This window comes from Protopterus annectens, chromosome 2.part0 (genome assembly GCF_019279795.1).
Source record: "Protopterus annectens isolate FY-2018-M chromosome 2.part0, PAN1.0, whole genome shotgun sequence".
Lineage (NCBI taxonomy): Eukaryota > Metazoa > Chordata > Ceratodontiformes > Protopteridae > Protopterus > Protopterus annectens.
In genome coordinates, this window is record NC_056728.1 from 965,786,218 (window position 1) to 965,807,431 (window position 21,214).

Consider the following 21,214-nt stretch of genomic DNA (forward strand, 5'->3'; position numbering starts at 1 on the left):
CCATTTTGAAATGGTCTGTTTTGAGATAGCCTTTCCTTGTGATCCTGCAGCATAGGATACAAAGAGCTGGTCAGATTTTCTGAAAGCCTTAGTCGTATCCAAGTAATAACGTAATTGCCTGTGAATGTCCAGAGAGTGTAGGAGCCTTTCCCCTTTGATCTCGGGGTTTGTATAGAAGGTGGGCAAATGAATGGTTTGGTTTAGGGCCACACTGGATACCACCTTTGGCATAAAGGAAGGGTTAGTTCGTAAAGCGACTCTGTCTTGATGAAAAAATTATGAAAGGCTCCACTGCCATTAGGGCCTGTAGCTCTGAGACTCTTCGTGCTGAAGTTATTGCTAGCAGCAGGGCAGTTTTCCATGATAGAAACTGTAAATCAGCTGTAAAAGCTTGTTCAAAGGGCGGTAGTGTAAGTTTTTCCAAAACAAAGTTGAGATCCCAAGTTGGTGTTGGTGCTCTCCAGGGCGGTCTTATGTTCTGTTCTTAGCCCCTATGAGGTACTGTTTTAGTAATGGATGTGAAAATATAGGAGGATCCGTGTTGTATTGAGCTGAAATAGCTGAGGCGTGGATCTTAATAGATGAAAAAGAAAGTCCTTTGTGCAAGATCTCAGTTAAATATTGTAGAATCTGAGGAATATTTCGGACAAGGGGATTCTGGCCTTTAGCCTGGTTCCAGGTGCAGAATCTTTTCCATTTGTCTGAATAGGTTTTCCTGGTGCTGTGCCTCCTGGCCTCCAGAATGACATCCATAATAGCTTTAGAGAGAAGTGTTGACTGGTTGTTTAGGTAATTTGCCATGCAGCCAGATTTAAAGTCTTTAGCTGGCTGTGTAGAATCTGATTGTTTTGCTGAATGAGCAGGTGAGGAACTTGAGTTAAAATCCATGATGGGCCTTGAGCCATGTTCCTTAGTATTGGATACCAGTGTTGTTGTGGCCAGTCTGGAGCAATGAGTATCATTTGTGGCCTCTCTAATCTGGCTTTCAGCAGCACCTTTGCCAGAAGAGGCAGCGGAGGAAAGGCATACACTGTTAATGTTTTCCAACTGAATGAGAAGGTGTCCACTTTCCAAGCTAGAGTGTGGTATGTCCTTGTGCAAAATTTCCGTAGTTGGTAGTTTTGGGGGGAGGCAAACAGATCTATGTCTGGGCTCCCCCATTTTTGAGTTATCATTGCGAATACATGTGGATCTAGTTTCCACTCGTGAGGATCTATGATGTTTCTGCTTAGATCATCTGCCAATGTGTTTTTCTTTCCTGGCAGGAATTGTGCTTGCAGTTGAACATGGTAGGTCAGTGCTGTGTTCCACAAGGTCATTGCTTGCCTGCATAGGGGGTAGGAATGTGTGGCCCCTTGCTTGTTTATGTACCACATTACTGTGGTGTTGTCCGTCTTTATTAGTAGTTGTCCTGGATGAAGGAGGTCCTTGAAAGCTGTTGGGGCATTTTGTATAGCTAGCATCTCTTTTTGATTGATATGTAGATGCTTTTGATCTGCAGACCATTTGCCCTGAATACACTGTCCCGCCATGTGTGCTCCCCAGGCATAATCCGATGCATCCGTTGTTATAGTTTGCCTGGCTGTGGGTAAGGTAAAAGGCTGACCCTTGTTGAGGTGACATGCCTGAGCCCACCATAGAAACTCCTGTTGAAGGCAGGGAATGAGTGGTATTATTGTTTCCAAGCTGTGGCTGTGTTGAGTCCATACACTTTTCAGGTACCATTGTAATTTCCTCATATGCAGTTTGGCATATGGTATTAGTAGTATGCAAGATGCCATGAATCCCAAGGCCTGCAGAATTTTTCTTGCAGGGAGTTGGGTCTTTGTTGCCATCATTTTGAAGTATTGAGTCAGTTGTCCTTGCTTGCCTGGCATGAGATAAGCCATCTGGGTCGTTGTATTTAAGCTGGCACCCAGGAATATTATGTCTTGTGAGGGCACTAGTTTTGACTTCGTTTTGTTTACTGTGCACCCTAGGCAACTTAACAGGTGTTTGACAAACGCCAGATGCTTTAAAAGAATGTCCTTGCTTTCTGCTTGAATAAGGCAGTCGTCCAGGTATGGATATATTTGAATTCCTCTTTGTCTGCAGTATGCAATTACTGGTGCCAGGCATTTTTTGAAGACCCTGGGCACAGTAGATAAGCCAAACGGCAGTGCAGAGAATTGGTAATGGGTTGAACCTGCTATAAATCGGAGGTATCTTCTGCAATTTTGTCTGATAGGGACATGCAGGTATGCCTCCTTGAGGTCCAAAGGTACTAGCCAAGCCTTCTTGCCCAGCATGGGAAGAAGTTGCTGTAGTGTTAACATCTTGAATTTAGGTACCTCGAGATGTGTTTAGAATTGAGAGGTCCAGAATTGGTCTCCAAGCTTTGTCCTTTCAGGGAACTAGAAAGAGTCTTGAGTAAAATCCTTGTCCTTGCTCCTGTGTAGGAACCTGTTGAATGGCTCTCGTGTCCATGAGAGCTGTAATTTGTTTTTGAGCCTCTGCCCATTGATTTGGTGGCAGGTTTGGCATTCCTTTTATCCTTGGTAAAGTGTGAAAGTGGAATCTGTATCCTTGAGATACAATATTTAGGACCCATTTGTCTTTTGTGATGATGCGCCAGTTGTCTGCAAAAAGAGTTAGGTTTCCTCCCAAGGGAGCTGCCAAGAGGGATTTGCTTGGCAGTCTGAGGGGTAAGTCATTGTGTTTGTCTTCTGGTAGTTTGAGACCCGTCTTCTCCTCCTTTTTGGGTTGGGGCACCCCATTGTCGAGGCTTGTAAGAGCCTTGTGACTGACCTCTGCCCCTTGGGCGTCTGTATTTGCCCCTCTGTGGTCTGTCAGAAGCTGGAAAGGACCAGTTTTTGGTTGGCCAATTTCTGCTGAAACGTGGGGGTTGAACCTGTAAATAATCCTTGACCGTTTGCATAGATTTTGCCTTATCCTCCATTTTCTTTAAAACCTCTTCTGCTTTTACACCAAATAAAACATCCTGCTGTAAAGGTGCATCCAATAACTTTGCTTTTACATGATCGGGTAAAGTTTGTTCTTTTAACCAAGCATGCCTACGTATGACAGACCCTGTCACTACTGCTCTACAAGAAGCTTCCAATGAATCAAATCCACATTGCAAAGTATGTTTTCCACTTGTTCAGCTGCATGCAACAAATCTTGCATTTCCTTGTAATCAGGCTGCCCTGTGTGTGTGATCATTTTTTGTTTTAATTGAGACATCAAATATTGTTGATATTTCAGCATGTGAAACTGGCAATTTAAGGCCCTCATAGCTAAAGTAGCTGAGGTATATATTTTCTTTCCCCATCTGTCTAGTGCTCTAGAATCCCTTTCAAAGGGTACAGGATTTTTAGCAATAGAGGCCTTAATCCCTTTGGGATCCGGGAAAATGGTTTCTGTGCGAGTCAGGGACTCTGTAGTGTCTGCTGGTTTGGCTGGTGCAGGAGGTAGTGAATCTGGGTTAAGGCAAGATTCTGAATAAACATCATCCACAATGTCTAACACTGGTTGAATAGCAAGTGGTCCGTGCTGGGGTAGTAAAAGGAACTCTCGGAGCCTTTTCTTAGAATCAGAGTAATCCTGGCCTTCCCAGTGGAAATGTTCCCTCATGGTATGTAAAGTTTCCCCAATAGAGTAGTCTTCTGGGGGAGATGCTGAAGGAATAGACTCTTCAGCATCAGAGTCTTCATAAGGGGGAAAATAATATTCCTGTTCCTCAGAAGAATCTGAGGAAATTGAAACCTGGTCAGAGGAAGCATAGTCCTCCTCCTGTCTAGGCCTTTTATCAGGAGGGGGATGGGAACCCCTGATTAGGGTAAATTAAGTCTTCAGCCATCTTAAGCATCGGTTTCTTAGGCATGGGGCCTTGTACTGGAGACTGCTGTACAGTCTTCTTTGCTTTTAAAGGAGTTTTTAGCTTTGCATAGGATTTAATAGTGAGTGTAGTCGGTCTGAAGACACCTTCTGCAACTGAAGGCGTTTCAACTGCACCGGAATCTCCTTCAGCCATGGAATCGGAAGGGCCTAAAGATAAAGGTTGTGGAGGCCTAGCAATCTCCTCTTGGGAATCGGATGCCGCTTGGGGTTCTTAATCAGCCGTCGTCAGGGGCTGCGTAGGCGCCTCACTGAAAACCGGAGAACCGGCGACTGGCCTAGCAGAGGCCTCGGAGTCTGGTTTGGGTCTCGGCTGCCTGTCCTTACCTTTGCGTTTTTTATGTATTCCGGTTGTCGGTTGCTCCGACGGCATGGTATAATTAAATTTCCTACCAAAATAATGTCGGGCGAAATCAAACCGACGTTTTATAGTTCGTTTGTTAAGCCAACCACAAAACCGACAACCTGTGACGTTGTGATCTGAGCCTAGGCAAGGAATACAATAAGAATGAAAGTCCTTATGAGGTATTTGCTTCCCACAAGAAATACAGTTAACTTTATCTGACATCGGACTGAGGCAAGAAAAGGTTCCCCAACGGGGTACTTAGATTTACTGAAGACTTTGGTCTGAAATTAGATTTGAAAATCTCAGGAGTCGGCTGACGGGCACTTGCGAACTGCTTTTGCTTCGGGCACCACGTGGCAAGAAAGACTGGGGAAAATGGCGTTGGATGCCTCTTATATACCCCTGGCGCACTGATGTCAGGGAACAAGCGACAGCAACCGACGCCGGACCAAGACTTTGAAACTCTGGCCAACTGCGGGACCACCTGACGGCAGGATAACCCAAGTGTGATGACTGCAGCAGTGTAACACGATGAACATCTTGCTTTTGAGCCTCTGCCCACTGATTTGGGGGTAGATCTGGCCAACCGTTTGGGTTGGTAAGGAGTAGAAGTGGAATCTGTGTCCTTGGGAAACTATTTAAAACCCATTTGTCCTGGGTAATGAGTTCCCAATTTTTTGCCTGAAGGGCAATCTTTCCCCCTAAAGGAACAGTCAGTTGAGCACGGCTTGGAAGGTTTAAAGTTAAGTCATTGAGACAGTTTACCATAGAGAGGAGTCTTACTACTCCCTGCTTTGGAAGTGGGAGCCCCCCACTGCTTAGTCTTGTGAGTACCTTGGGACTGCAGCCTGGGTGTTCTGCTGGTTCTGGGTTTGGAGTGAAAAGGCCTGGAAGAGGCAGGAAAGGACCAATTCTGAGAAGGCCAATGCCTACTAAATCTGGGAGGCTGTACTTGCACGAAATCATTAACAGTTTGCATAGATTTATATAAACAAAACCAGGAACCGGCACAATGAAGGTTGTCCAAAGTAGGAGACCAAAAACTGGTTGTAAATTAAACCAGAATTTATTGTATCCAACGAAAAAACACCAACGAACAACATCCAAATCTTTTAGTTAAACCATACAAACATTAAGCGCTTTCGTCTCCGCACGAGAGAGACGAAAGCGCTTAATGTTTGACAGCAGCCCTGCAAGATGCCTCTAATGAATCAAAACCACATTGGAAAGTATGTTTTCCAACTAGTTCAGCAGAATGCATTAAATCCTGTAAATCTTTATTTTCAGCACAGTCAGGAATCAACATCATTTTCTGTTTAAGTAATCCAATAATATGCTGCTGATAACATATGAAACTGGCAGTTTAAGGCCTTAATGGCCAAGGTTGCATAAGTGTATACCTTGTAACCAAAGGCAGGTACGGTTACTATAAAGGCCGTCTTCCCCAAATAGTTTGTTCGTCTTAAACTCTTCCAAAAACTCCACTTGAAAATTGTGTATAGCAATAACCATTTGCATCTGTTCCAGCAATAAATACCTATACTTATTATAACACCAACACAACAAATTACGACATAAAACTCTTAAAAAACGTTTGTGGATTTAGCGCTTTCGTCTCCCACTGGAGACCTCTTCAGAATCAATTAAATTAATTCCTTTAGTTCACTTTATATTGCAATCAATTGATTATAATAATGTAATTAAACAATCACATAAAATAATTAAGCAATCAAATAATCAAATAAATCCACTCTAGTAACTGCAAAAACAGGGCTGGCTATACCATAGTATAAATAATATTTTAGAAAGAAGCACATTCTTTGTACATTCCACATAAACAAATACTTTATACAAATCAATAAACTTTACTGTTGTTTGTCATATTCATTTCATAGTTGTAACAACAAAATACTGTTTCACATGTACACAAGAGAGAATATCTATGAATAATTAAGTGAATAAATAAAACAAGTAAATAAATAAATAAATATAACATGCATGACATATGGTAAAAATTAATTAAAAAAATATATAAATAAATATTTTGTAAATTGAAAAAATGTATATATATATATATATATATATATATATATATATATATATATGCTTGTATATGTATATTCTTCTAAAGCACTTGTTCACCTGCCTTTGGTTACAAGTGATAGTTGATTCGTGGACTATTGGTTTTTAAGTGTATACCTTCTTACCCCATCTATCCAGTGCCCCAGAATCTCTATCAGAGGGGGTAGGATTGTTGGCAATAGTAGCCTTAATGACCTTGGGTCCTTGTGAAATGGTCTCAGGATCTGCAGTACGATTTTTAAAGAGGAACTTGTGAGAGTCAAGAACCCTGTAATACCCATCAGGTTTTCTGGGAGCTGGAGGTAAAGAGTCAGGGGCCAGGCTAAATTCCGAGAAAGCATCAACAATGTCCAGTACAGGAGGGATAGCTAAAGGCCTGTGTTGGGGCAGGAGTAAGAAATCCCTAAGCCTCTTTTTGGAGTCAGAGTAAGCCTGGCTTTCCCAGGAAAAATGCTCCCTAAGAGTATGCAAGGTTTCATTACAAGAGAAATCCTCTGAAGGGGAAGCAGAGGGAATGGAGTCCTCTGCATCAGAATCCTCATAGGTAGATAAGGGTAAATCCTGGTCATCAAAGGAAACAGAAATTTCAGAGTCCTGATCAGAAGAATCAGAAGGAAAATCAGTCCTAGGTCTCTTAGAGGGGGAAGGGTGGCTTCCCCTGATTAGAGTAATAAGGTCTTCAGCCATTCTTATCATTTGTTTTTTAGGCACAGGAGCTTGACCATGCGGTCTGGGCGTCTGTTTTCTAGGCATGGATCAAGTTTTAGGCCTTGAAGAAGAAGAAGATGGCGTTGGTTTAATATGCAAGTCAGTAGGCCTGAATACACCCTCAGAAGCCGTAGCCTGCACAGAGGCTCCGGAACCATCCAAGGTACAGACATCCACAGGTTCCACAGTCGAAGAAGCATCGCGCGGCATTCCGGACTCAGAATGGGTCTCAGTAGAGGCCTGAGAATCTGAAGTAATGGGCATCAGTGGCTGCGAAAGCACCTCATTGAGTACCAGCGAACTGGCGACTAGCTTAGGAGAAGCGTCGTCGGCAGCTTTGGACCTATGCTGTCTGTCAATGTCTTTATCTTTGTGTTTTTTCGAAATGTCGGTAGTCGAGTGGCTTACCGAAGCCATTTCTGGATAACTGAACTGAGTACTAAAATATTTAGAAGCGTAAATAAACCGACGACGAATAGTTCGAGATTTGAATAAGGCACAAAACCGACAGTGAGGTACGTCGTGGTCCGGGCCTAAGCAAGGAATGCAGTACGTATGAAAATCTTTATGAGGTATCTGCTTTCCACAAGAAATACAATTGTTAACTTTTACTGACTTCGGTTCAGAGCAAGAAAAAGGTTCTCCAATGGGGTACTCAGCTTAGTTGAAGACTTTGGTTCTGAAACTCAAAAACAAAAATTTCAGGAGTCGGCCGACTGGCCCTTGCGGACTGCTTCTGCTTCGGGCACTGCACAGCAAGAAAGACTCATGTAATGGCATCGGCTGCATGCTTTATACCCCTGACTACCTGATGTCATGGAAGATGAGACAGCAACAGACGCAAGACCCAACACTTTGATAATCAGGCCGACTGAGGGCTACTGCAAGCAGATAACCCAAATGTGATGACTGGTTCATAGTTTCATACAACAATGAAACACAAAGATCATCAGAACCCTCTTCTGGCAGGGCCTGCAGTGTCAGGATATGGCTACATGCTTCCACAAACATGCGCCATATATGGCAAGTCAGTCAGTCCTCAAAAGCCAGTAAACAATGCCGAAAACCAAAAACCAAAAACCAAAAAAACAGGTAATCAGGTAATCCACAAGTAGTCAAGGTAGTCCCAAAGTAATGTCCTGAACGCAAGTTTATTTTCAGAAACACAAACGTTTTCGTTACTGTTAAGACAGTAACGTCTTCAGAGAATCTAACAAGAAAAACGCGCCAAGTATTTAAACTTGCAGTGGCGCCAATACATATACTCTACGTCACAATAATTCATAAAAAGCCATCCACTAAATATCGCTTAGCATACAAAATGTTTAAAAACTGAACTATAGTTAAAAAACAATTTTTAAATGTATTTAAAAAGTGTTTTTAAAATATTTTGAAAGGCTTTTGTAAATGCAAACTTTCACAGTTTACTATTAGTAAATAACTGAATGAAAAAAATTGAATAAAAAATGCTTAAGAAATTGTTCTCAAACAAATACAAGAAATTGTATGTATTAAAAACATTATATCTATCTAGTGTCTAGTGTCATCTGTTATTATTTAAAACACTGTCCCATCTCTGAAACTAATGTTTGACCAATAATGGGGAATTTTTGATAAGAATCGTAAAGACTACACATGTGAAATAATACAGTCTATTGTGTGCCTAAAATGTGTGTTCACTAATTAGGTTACATACTTTATAAATAAAAGTGAGCAAGAATTATACGTCACTAGATGGACAATGCCTACTACTACATACATGTATCTATTGATATAAGTAAACTTTAGAATTCCCATAGAAACCTAAAATAAATAAAGTAAATATAAAATATGAAATACTTATTACAGTGTTTAAAAATCGCACATTAAAAGTTACAATGTGGAATTCACATATATTACCTCAGGAAACTTTTCAATTTCAGTATACTAGTTATATTACAGTTTTCATTCAAGCCAGGTGCACTAAAAGCATCCAAAGTGAGTTGCCACTCTAATTCACGCACCTCTAATAATATGGGAAAAGGGCCACCTCTAATGTCAAAAGGAACATGATCTATGGCTAAAAAGTGGAAACTATGGTCAGGATTTATACTGATATGTTTTGCTAAAGCGTTTTCACTTTTGTTCTTCCTTATAGCGTAAATATGCTCATACAGTCTTTCACGTAGCTTTCGGTCAGTTTTTCCTACGTAAAAGGCTGGACAGCAATCACAAGTAGCCAAATAAACAATAGATCTAGACTCACAGTTAAGTGTATGGTTTATATAGTATTTTTTGTCCCTAATAGTAAAAGAGTTTGCCGGTTTCAAATAACTGCACCATTTACATGTATCACAAGTAAATGTACCCTTACTTCTTGTAAACGTAAAACAGTCCTTTCCTCTTTCTATTAACATTTTAAGATGGTTACCTTTCTTATAGACTATGGTAGGACTAGGACCTAGTTTTTCTGCCAGTAGTTGGTTACTCTTGATAAGGTGCCAGTTTTTAAATACAATAGACCTGATCTGGTCAGAATCTATATTAAAGATAGTAGTGAAACTGGTATTGTAACGTCCAACCAATTCGATGCACGAATTACCCTGATGATCTGAGTTGTTAAGAACCAAATTGTTATCTATAATATTAGTACCTTCCACATAAGTAAGCAGTTCGTCTTTACTTAGTAATGGGGAATATGTTCTATTTTTACGTTTTAATTCAACTTCCTGAAATATGTCATCAATTAGTGTTAAAGGATAACATCGGTTGATGAACATATCCTTCAATAAATGGCATTCTGTATTGAATGCTGTGTCTGAGGAACACATCCTTGCAGCTCTGATGAACTGGCCTTTAACTATAGACCGTTTTTGTTTGAATGGATGTGCACTTGTAAAATGCAGGAATGAGTTACAATAAGTAGTTTTCCTGAATATTGTCGAAAAGTATGAACCACTTCTAATGTTCTTACTTAGTTTTACATCTAAGTAGTCTATTTCTTCAGTATTGAAGTGATAAGTGAATTTAAAAAATAGAGTGGTGGAATTAAAAAAATCAATCGGGGAAATAGCTTCATCTTCCTTACCTTTAAATAGAATAAAGATGTCGTCAAGAAATCTAGTGTAGTACTTAATTTGTGGCACAATATCGGAGTTGTTAAAAATATAATGCTTCTCCCAGTAGGCAACAAATAAATTTGCTACACTGGCACCGCATGTTGAACCCATTGCAATTCCTTGTTTTTGTAAGTAATACTCTTTATTAAAAATAAAAAAGTTAGAAGTTAGAATAATATCTAACAATTCGGTAACTAGGTCAGTTTCTCTTTGGGTAGCAATTAAGTCTTGCATCATTAATGCTATCCATTCCACAGCCTCAATATGTGGTATAGAAGTATACAGATCTACCACATCTACTGTTAAAAAGTTGAATGTGGCGTCAAAATTGAGACTGTTAATGTTACTGAGAAATGTCCAAGAGTCCTTACAAACTTGTGGAATTAGCCTTAAATATTTAGAAAGAATATTATCAACCAGTATTGCACATGGGTATAACATAGAACCGCGGCCATCGATTAGAGGTCTCATAGGTGGGTTATTCTGATCTTTGTGTATCTTTGGTATACCAAAGATTACAGGAATTTTTGGAAAAGAAATGTCAATATACTTATAAGTGTCAAGGTCTATCTTAGCTCCTATAAAAAGATCTCTAAAATAACCTCTAATTCTAGAATAGGTAACATTCATTTCATTAAGCGAAGACGTAGCATAGGCTGGGCTGTCTAAAACTGACCTCATTTTCTCATTATAGTCTGTAATGTCAAGAATTACAAGCCCACCACCTTTATCTGGTTTAATTACTCTCTCTGGGGAAGAACACAAGTCATTAGAAGTATTGAGTTTGGACTGTTTTTTATGATAATCAAATAATTGATTAAAGTATCTAATGTCCAACTCACAAATGTTCTCAAATAACAGTAAAGCAGGGTGCAATGGAGGGTTAAAAGTGCTTGTGGGTTTCAAGGTTTCAGATGTAGAAGAACCTACATTGCTAAACAGAAGATTCAAGTTGAGTTTTCTTACATAGCATTTTAAATCAATAAGTGTTTTTGCTAAGTTAAAACTTTTACTTGGGACAAAAGTGTTCCCATAAGATAATAGTTCTATCAATGGAGGTTCTAATTCTATTGTAGAAAAGTTATACATTTTAAAGTCTCCTTTAAAATTAGTTAGTACTTTCATTTTGGAACCTTCATTTGGAGCGTTTTCAATTATCACTTTCGATGGTTGTTCCAGTCCTCAAAAGCCACTGCCTGTCCTGCAACAGGTTTGTACTTGTGTACTGAGACTGTCACTTAGTTCTCCTCATCCTGTTCCATAAAAGCAGGAGGACAGAGGCCACTCATTGCCATCTGCTCCTGGCTAGACTCCTTTAGCACCTGGACTCAATAATCAAACACAAGCTTCTAGGCTTCAGTCAGGAATGTCTCTCCTTCCACCATACAGCTGAACAAAATACCTTGAATTTTGCTCCACACAGATTATCAAGCATAATTCTGCTCCTGACTGCAGCTACAAGACAGCAGCTCCAGCTAACATCAGGTAGTATTTATAACTCACCTTTTTCTGTCATTCCAAGTACTTCTACTACTACTGTCTGTGACAGATCAATTTGTTTCCACCACAGAGATAAAAATCCAAAACAAAAAAAAAAGGTTGAATTTAAAGAGCATACGTGAACTTTAGTTTCTACTAGCCTATGACTTCTTATATTTTCCTACATTATGAACAAAACTGACTGTATTCTATTATGATGTATATGTATATATTGTACATTATTTTTCAGTGTTATTTGTATGCTTTCTCTGACATTTTTGAACTTTATAATATATATATGCTTAGTCTAGATACAATCTGCTCATTTGTACATTTTTCCATGTTACTTACCTTTGTTTCTGTTTTTTTCTGTTTTCTCCTCCAGTCTCTACTGAAAAAGGGCTATTGCGCAGTCAGACTAACCTAGTCAACAGATGTAAATTAGATAAATAAATAAATACTGCTTAACTTCTAGAATACAATACCTGCTGTAAATAAATCTGCTGAAGCCGTTGTTGCTGGTGGTGCTGTTGATGCAGATGCAATTGTTGTAACTGCTGTAACCTCCAGTCTCCAGGCTGCAACTGTTGCAGCACTCGATGCTCCTGGGGAGGTTGAATAGTTCTTCCTTCTACTATTGGAGTTCTATGGCCACGACCCAGTCCCACAGCCACTGCAATACAGCAGATTATGGTAAAACTAAAGTATTTCAAAACAATATATTTTTAAGACTATACAATAGTTATATACTAAATATTTTTATCACACTATCAGATCAAGTTTCTTAACATCTTCCTTTGCAACAAATGATGCAAAGATTAGCAACCTAAGTACAGAGCACTTATTGTGGCTTCATTTATGTGCAGCACATAGTTTAAGGATAATCTGATCTAAGCTGACTCAATGTGTTGAATCTGTCACCAACTCACAGTATAAGATGCAAGACTTGTCCATCATCTGTAAGTTGAACCCTGTATGGTACTCTGCCAAAGACAGCATTGTTTACTGTACTGATTAATGACACTGGAACTGTCACTACAGGTACAATATTCCTTTCCACAATCCGATCTCCAAAATTGCAAATAATATCAAACAGACCAAAGAGACTATGTACTTTAGCTGTCAGTAAGGCAACCTGAAAAATTGCAAAATATGCAAAATAATACGGCAGCAAAAACTACCACACAGAAATTATTTATTCAATTTATAATATAAAAGTGGGACCAACAGTCAAAACTATCTGTTCTGAAAAGCCATCTTGGAGCAGCAACAGGTTATGACTGAATGAGGCAAACATACATGTAGATGATGCAGAAAGCAATTCCAGTTTTAATAAACACTAACTGTATTTCTTAAATGCCTAATCAATGACAGAATATTCAACAATCAACTACCACCTTGCTGCATGAGACTGAGTACTCAGGAATATGTTACAGCTGTAAAGATATTAACTTGTGTTTTTCCATTATAAAACGTTCAGTGGGAGTCAAGTCTACAGCTGAAGACAGCTGTACAGTAAATTCTCAGTTAACCAGCACCCATGGGGATTGGTAGATGCTGGATAACTGCAGTTTCTGGTTTCTTGAGAGTTGCTATTAAAAACAGGCCTGACAAATACTGTATCCTATACTATTTTTTTGGTTTGACTTGTTCTCTGGTTGGCGAGAGAGGGAATTTATTCCAATCTTCCTTTTTAAAACTCAAACTCTAAAAAAAAGAAATTATGTACTTACCATAACGGTTCCATGTTTATTGCCCTTGATCTCACCTTCCCTTCTTGGTTGGGTTCGGAGCCAACCCTCTGCTCCGACTCGTCCATATTCTAAAGCTCAAGAGCTTCCACTGGCTTGAGGCTAGACCCTATTCCATAATGCCTAGCACTAGTTACCCAGATCTCGTTTGTGATAACCCATAACACTAGGCCACAATGTGTAGATATATAAACTATAGACATCTATAACAAAATATATATGTATATGTATATAAGAAAAAACCCTTAAGCCATAAGTAGAAATTCTTATTCTATCCAACTCATAAGACAGGAAGGGAATCAAGGCCTATATAGCCAAAGATGGATAATTCCTCTCACTCTTCCAGGAGGGGGAAGGAAGGCGAGATCAGGGACAACAAACATGGAACGTTGTGGCAAGTACGTAACTTCTTTATGTTATGTTGTCCCTATCTCGCCTTACTTCTTGGTTGGGACAGTGTCCCCAGCACCTTCTTCTTGGGTGGCTCAATGGAATATACTCTTCAGAACCGTGGAACCAAAGGATGCCCTGTTCCGGGATGCCACATCTACTCTGTAATGAGTAATGAAGGTATGGGGGTTAACCCATGTAGCTGCCACACAAACTGAGTCTAAAGGCAGTCTGTCCCGAAAAGCAGTAGAGGTAGACAAAAACTTGGTTGAGTGTCCTCGGATTTTCCCTGGTGGTAGTTTGTTCTGTGAATTATAGACGTAAGTAATGGTATCCGAAATCCATTTTGATAAAGTCACTTTCAATACAGGAGTTCCCTTTTTGTTCTCTGCAAAGGATACAAACAATTGGTCAGATTGTCTGAATTCCTGAGTCCTGTGCAAATAGAAACGTACTTGTCTATGAACATCCAATTGAAGTTTATACTCGCTCCCTTGTTGCCACAGTTCAGAAAAAACACTGGTAGTTCTACCAATTGATTCAGATTGAACTCTGAGCAAACTTTTGGTAGAAAGGAAGGGTTGGTTCTGGGAGAAACCCAATCTTTGTGGAAAATTAAATAAGGGGAACGAATGGAAAGGGCTTGTAATTCTGATACTCTACCAGCTGAGGTAATGGTGATCAAGAAAATTGTTTTCCAAGTCAAACATTTTAGAGCACAAGAACTGGCTGCTTCGAATGGAGGAAGAATCAAGGCAGCTAAGACTACATTTAGATCCCAAGGAGGAAGTGGTTCTCTTACTGGGGGTCTCAAAAGGATAGTACCCCTCAGAAAAGCTTTGCATAGCCTGTGGGACATAACGTTGGAACCCATTTCTCCCACATGGGAGTTGTAAATAGCAACCAACTGAACTTGGATAGTTGCTGCTGCTCCTTGGTTAAAGATTTCAGCCAGGAATTTTAGTATCTTTGAAATGGGTACAGTAAAAGGATCGATATTATTGTTGACAGCCCAACAAGAGAACCGTTTCCATTTACTAGTATACAGTTTCCTCGTAGAGGACTTATGAGAGGAGATGAAAATATGTTGTATGGCCGGGGAGATGTGAGGAAGCCTGGCTAAACCGGGAAGTGAAGGAATCAAGCTGACAGCTTGAGGGTTTGTAAGGAAGGATGAAGTGTGCCTGACTGATGCATCAGCAGGTCTGGAGCCGAGTTCAGGATCCAAAGCTCCTCCAGGAGATGGGGCCATAGAAATGGGAACCAGATTTGACAATGCCAGTAGGGGGCAATGAGGATTAGCTTGCAACCCACCAATTTTGCTTTCTGAAGAACCTTGGGGATCAGAGGAAAGGCATACACAAGTCCCGGGGTCCAATCGTGAACAAGTGCATCCCTGGGTAATTTCCCGGGTGGGGGGACTAGGGCAAAATATCTGCTGCATTTGGCATTGATGGATGAGGCAAAAAGACAGCAAAGCTGGTCCCACTTGTGAAAGATCTGATTTGCAATGTCTTGTTTCAAGGACCACTTTTGAGGCATAAGAAAAGCCCTGCTTGGTTTGTCCGCTATAGCATTAGATTTCCCTGGGATGTGCATCGCAATCAGAAAACGTTGGGAGGACATCGCCCATTGCCATACTCTTATGGCCTCTCAACATAAGGGATAGGATCTGGTTCCACCTTGCATGTTGATGTACCATACCACTTGACATGTTGCCCGTCTGAATCACAATCACCCCCCATGGGGAGGGAGCTGTCAAGTGCCTGCAATGCCAGGAGCATCGCTCTCATCTCGAGGACCTTTATGTGCAAATGGTACTCGCTTTGCTACCAAGTTCCATGAACAGTCTGTCCCATATAATGCTCCCCTACCCTATCTGGGAAGCATCCGTGGTCACTGTGGCCAATGGTTGGGGGAGAACAAACTGTATGCCTATCATCAGCTGGGTGGACTGAAGCCACCATTTTAGATTTTTCTTGCAGGTCTCCGTGACGAGAATTTCATGAGACATTGGTAGATCTTGCATGGACCATTGAGCAAAGAGAAGCCACTGCAATAACCTCATGTGAAAACGGGCCAAGGGAACTAGAGTTATAGCTGCTTGCCATTGAGCCTAGGACTTTGAGAACAAATCTTGCTCGAGTCTTTTTCCTCCTGATTAGAGTTGCAACATGGTGTCAAATGGTCGACACCTTCTCCTGAGGCAATTTTGCTATCATGTCTTTGGTGTCTAGATCTGCTTCTATAAATGTAATATACTGAAACAGGACAGACTTTTCATAGTTTATTGTGATGCCTAGCTGACAGCAGAGGTGTATTGTGGTGTCCCTTATCTCGGTTAATCGAGGCTCGGTGGTGGCGGTAAGGAGCCAGTCTTCTAGATATGGAAACACCCAGAATCCTAGACACCTCAGATGAGCCGTGACTACTGCCACGCATTTGGTGAACACCCTGGGGGCTATGGTGAGGCCAAAGGGCAGAGCCCTGAACTGGTAGTGACTGGCTCCTAGCCGGAAGCATAGAAATCTCCTGGATTGCCTGTCCATCTTGATATGGTAGTGCGCATCCTGGAGATCAATGCAGCACATCCAATTGTCCTTTCCCAGAAAGGGAAGTATGGACTGCAGTTTCACCATCTGGAACTTTGTCTTTTTGACAGACTTGCCAAGTCTGCTGAGGTCCAAAATGGGTCTCCAGTCCCGTTTTCTTTGGTACTAAAAATAACCCTGAGTAAGTTCCGGATCCGATTTGGTCTGTAGGGACTTCTTGGATGACTCTTTCTTAGGAACTTTGAACTTCTAGAGTTGCTTGTTCCCTCAGATTGAGTGGCACATCTGGGATGGATTTTTGTTTTTGGGGAAGAATTGGCATGGAGAAAGGAACATTGTATCCCCTGGATATTATCGACTGTATCCATGTGTCTTCTGTGATATCTTGCCAGGCTTCTGGGTACAGTGACAATCTTCCCCTGACTGTCTCCAGAGGTGGACAGGTGGACCCCCTTTCAGGACAGCTGGAAGGGCCTCCCAGAAAATGTATCTATGTTGCGAGGGCGGCATCTCACATTATTATTCCCCCCATCTGCCCCGGGGAGAAAATTCACTATGTGTGTCAGGCGAAGTTCCCTGGGATTTCCGGAACCACATTTTTCCACCCTTTTAACCTTTGGGGTAAGGCTAAGAAGGCGGGAAAAACTTACTCCCATGGCAGAGAGAGTCTTGCCATCCTGCTCATACCTGGTTAGAGTCTCTTTTACCTTAGGCCCAAACGACGAGCCATCAATGGGGGTAATGGAGGACTTGAAAGGCTCTGCAAATTGACAAAGGTGCATCCAGGAATGCCTTCGTAAGGCAACTCCTGTGCCTGCAGCCCTGCTCGCTCCATCGGCTGCATAGGAGATAAGCCGCATGGAGGAGTTAACTACCAAAGATAAGGTCTCAAGCTGAGAAGCAGTCTTATCTGAAGCTCCCGCAGCTGTAGGATCCTGTAGAGTATCTCCTCTTTTAAGAGATCCCTCTGAAGACGGGTGAAATGGGATAGATAATTCAGTGACCTGAGAGTAAAGGCTGCTGAGGAAAAGGGTCTATATTAGAACACAGAGGTGCCAAACCTTCGAATGTTCTAATATCGAACCCTATGGAGTGAAAGCTAAAAATATCAAAGAAACAGCAACCCAAATTTTTTCCTAGGGAAAGAATTTGGTCGTCCGTTTCTGTTGCATCGGTATTTTCAGCACTGTGGTGGAAAATTACGGGTCGGGTTCAGGTAAGTGTGCGATTGTGTGGATGTGACGGTTAGGGCAGGTTAGGTATGTGTGCGATTGTGTGGACGTGAGGGTTAGGGCAGGTTAGGTGAGTTAGGCTTAGGGAGCGGGTGAGGTGAGTGGGCAATAGTGAAGGACCTTAGGGTTAGGGTTTGGGTTAAGGTAAGTGGACAGTTAGTGGTGTGTGTATAGTTTAGTGTAGGGTTAGGTGTAAGATTTTAGGTCTATGTGTGTGGATTGCTGTTTGTTTGATGTGCTTGTGTTGCATGTGTTTTGAACAGCGATTTTTTTTCCCTAGGAAAAAAAAAATAAAAAATCGCTGTTCTGACAGTTCGAGATTGTAAGCTTTCGCTTACATAGGGTAGATTAATCACAGTTTGCTTCTTTAAGCGGACGGTGATCTAATATAGTCCCAAGGAAAAGACACACTTCCCGTATCTGTCCATCGGACATGACTCTGTTCGGCAGAAGGACAGATGTAGAAGTCTCTGCTAATTCCTTCTTAGTGGTCATTGCCACCACCATAGCATCAACAGGCACAACCCTGGATAGGAAGAATTTGTTGTCTGGGGCCGTTATGAATTTATTGGGCCTCCGCGGAACAGGTTCCATCGATTTCGGAGAACTCCACGCCTTTTGAATTACTACCCCCTAGCAGTGGGTCGAATGGTGGAGACACCCAAAAAGTGGAGGGTCGGGAACCAAATGCATCCAGGTACACAGACTCGTCCTCAGAAGGGGAAAGGGACTTCCAGCCACCCCTCTGCTTGAGGATTTCCAGGATGTCAGAGAATGAGACATCCTCAGAGGGGGAATGCGGGGACCCTTCTGAATCCTCCAAGTCCATGACCGATGTCAGAGACTCAAGAGAGTCCACATGCTTCCTCTTACATGACCTCTTCCGGGGGACCTCCTAAGGGGGATGCTCTGGGGAGGTTTCGGAAGGGCGGGGGGGGTCGCCCAATGGGGCATTTTGGGGCACTGGTTCTCTGTGCTTAGAATGGAGGTGTGGTGAGAGGGAAGACACTGGCTCCATAGGGGACGGAGTAGCTGAAGCCGAGGGAGAACCTGTCTGGGAGGACAGCACACACCTCATCACCTTGAAGGAAGGGGAAGTAAATATTGTGGAAAGAAATAGCCAGGGAATTGTTATGGCTAGGCTTGTATAGGCCCTAGGGCCGATAGCATAGTACCAACCTATGAAGGCACCACTCTCCCAGCCCAAGTGTGCCCGGCTCGGAAGAGTCGAGAGACCTCTCCCGCACCGAGGGTGATGGCTCCGAAGCTGATGTGGGAGCCGAGAGTGCCAAAGCTCCAAGAGGGACAGTGGGATCAAACAAGGGTGTCGATTCCCAGATCCCTCGATAGAAGCAAGTATCGAGGAAATCGGAGCAGATGTCGGAACCAAGAGACTTGGAGGTTTTCAGAACCAATGGTTCCACCACAATGACTTCCATACACTCCGGCTCAGAGCTCGGGTGATTTGAAGGAGGAACAGATGGTCCAGGAGGAAGAGCAGTCTACTCCACATCCATAAGGGCTGGGCTCAGTAATATTTTGGCGAGAGCTGGTGTCTTGAGAAGCCTCTTCACCACCCTCTCTATATCATCCGAAAGACTCCTGGACGATCAAGAGGAGTGGACGATCGGACACTGGTCACCAAAGACTGTAGAAGCGGCAACTGTGCAGTGGACCATACCAGTTCCAAGGAAGGAGATCTAGTCCTTTTATGACTCCTAGATGGTTCTGAGGACACTGACAGAACCGCAGAAGATAAGGTCTGGTCGGACCCGGGAGGTTTGAATCCGACAAATTGGTAGACTCCTCTATGTGTCTCGACGGCTCCAAAGTTGGAACCGATGGAGGTGCCAGTTTGGGTGATTTCCCTGGTTTACTAGCATGATTCCCTTCTGCTGGAGTGTCAAAAGGCACTTTTGGTAAACCTCACGAAATAAGTTTGCTTTGTGCTCCTGCAGGACTCTGGCACTGAAAGCATGACAAAAAGAACATGAGTCCTGCAGGTGCACAGCTCCCAAACAAAACTCTTATGTCCATCAGTCAATGACATTTTCTGGGAGCACTAGTCACATTTTTTGAATCCAGAAGGTTTGGTTCTTTGGGCACTTCTTTGGACATTATCACAACAACAAAAGCCCAATACAGTAACATACAAAAGACTAAAGTTATAGATTATCAGACACACAGCTTTACCATAACCAAAAAGACAGTATATCTATCTTTTTTTTTTTTAAAACAGCAAAAAACAGAAGGTAGTAAGGTGAACAGAAGGGAGAGAGCCTCTAAATTAAAAAACTCCCCCGACCGAGGGGAGCCTCTAACTTGAGCAGCTACTCCTTACCAGAAAAGGGAAAGGAGGGAATAAGGGGAAGACCCTCTAACTGAAACCGGCTAAGAGTAAGAGGGAATCCTTTAAGAAAAAATGGATTTTAAAAGGGGAATAGGCCTGGAGAAGGAATGACGGCCTAAACAACAGCAACAACCAGAAAACAGAGATGGGGGGCTAAACAAACACTATTAATCTAGAGAGAGACCCTGAAGAAATATCAAGATTTAAACGCAGGAAAAAACAAAATTCAAAAACTTAGTCTGAGCCAGTATCCAGCAATCATGAAGCTTCAAGCAACAAACGAGATCTGGGTAACTAGCGCTAAGCATTATGGGATAGGGTCTAACCTCGAGCCAGTGGAAGCTCTCGAGCTTTAGAATATGGCCAAGTCGGACCCGAGGGTCCGCTCCGAACCCAACCGAGAAGGAAGGTGAGATAAGGACAACATAACATCATAAGGTATATTTATCTAGGATGAAAACAGAAAGTGCTATACATGAAAACTGTATTGTATTTCTTCGGTTTCTTTTGCTGGTTGCTTGAGTTCCGGTTAACGGAGAGTTTACTGTACATTCTGGTCTGCATAAAATTTGAGAAGATTCATTGCTGACTACATTTACATGGAGATGAACTGTCTGCACGTGCAAAGAATTAATGTTCAGAGTTGTGAACATTCTTTCCTGCAAAATTTAAAAGTACGATGGCAAGCAGTTCAGTGAAAAATAAAGTTTGAAATTATGGGAAGTGAATAAGAGATAGCAGCCTCAATAACTGCCCTAGCACATTAACACATTTAATAGAACAGTATGCAATTTGGTTTTGTTTAAGGACAGCCAGTACATTTTTTCTTATGGCTAAAAGTTAATGTTTTCTGAAAGCATACCGTTTTTCACATCTAGGAGGGGAATGGAAATAAGAAAAGAACAGTCATCAATTAATATGTGAGAAGACAGGCTGCAGCATGCACTTTAGCACTGGTAATCTTATTTTAAGTTAAGTACTGCCAGTGGGTACAGCTGTCAATTTGGGGCAATTACTTCTATCTGGAGGATTAAACTTCATTTATCTGAACATGCACATAGTTTTTGTGGGTTTGTTCTAAGTTAAGAGGATAGAGTGTTATGTTATGAAAATGCATTTAGTTTTTTGTTTGAGAGGTTGTCAAAAAAGTCTTGAAAATTTGACACAGGTTTAAATGGAGATAAGAAACACAACTGTATAAAGATCTGCCTGCCAAACATTATAGTGCAACACCAAAGTAGGAAATATGCATTCATGTATAATAAGCAAGAATACCTTTCTATCACAATGGCTACACTAGCCATAATATCTTGGAATGTAAATTGCCTTACAGGTACATAAAAAAGGAAA

The 21,214-nt window shown here is 41.6% G+C and overlaps 1 protein-coding gene across 1 annotated transcript in view; it reads right to left on the reverse strand.

Annotated features, from left to right (window-relative positions):
• BMP2K (BMP2 inducible kinase) overlaps positions 1-21,214 on the reverse strand; it is a gene marked incomplete in the record, with an annotated part of 1,991,334 nt that overhangs the window by 865,166 nt on the left and 1,104,954 nt on the right. The window contains 1 exon segment of the mRNA XM_044061221.1: positions 12,075-12,262. Coding sequence (XP_043917156.1) covers positions 12,075-12,262 — 188 coding nt within the window.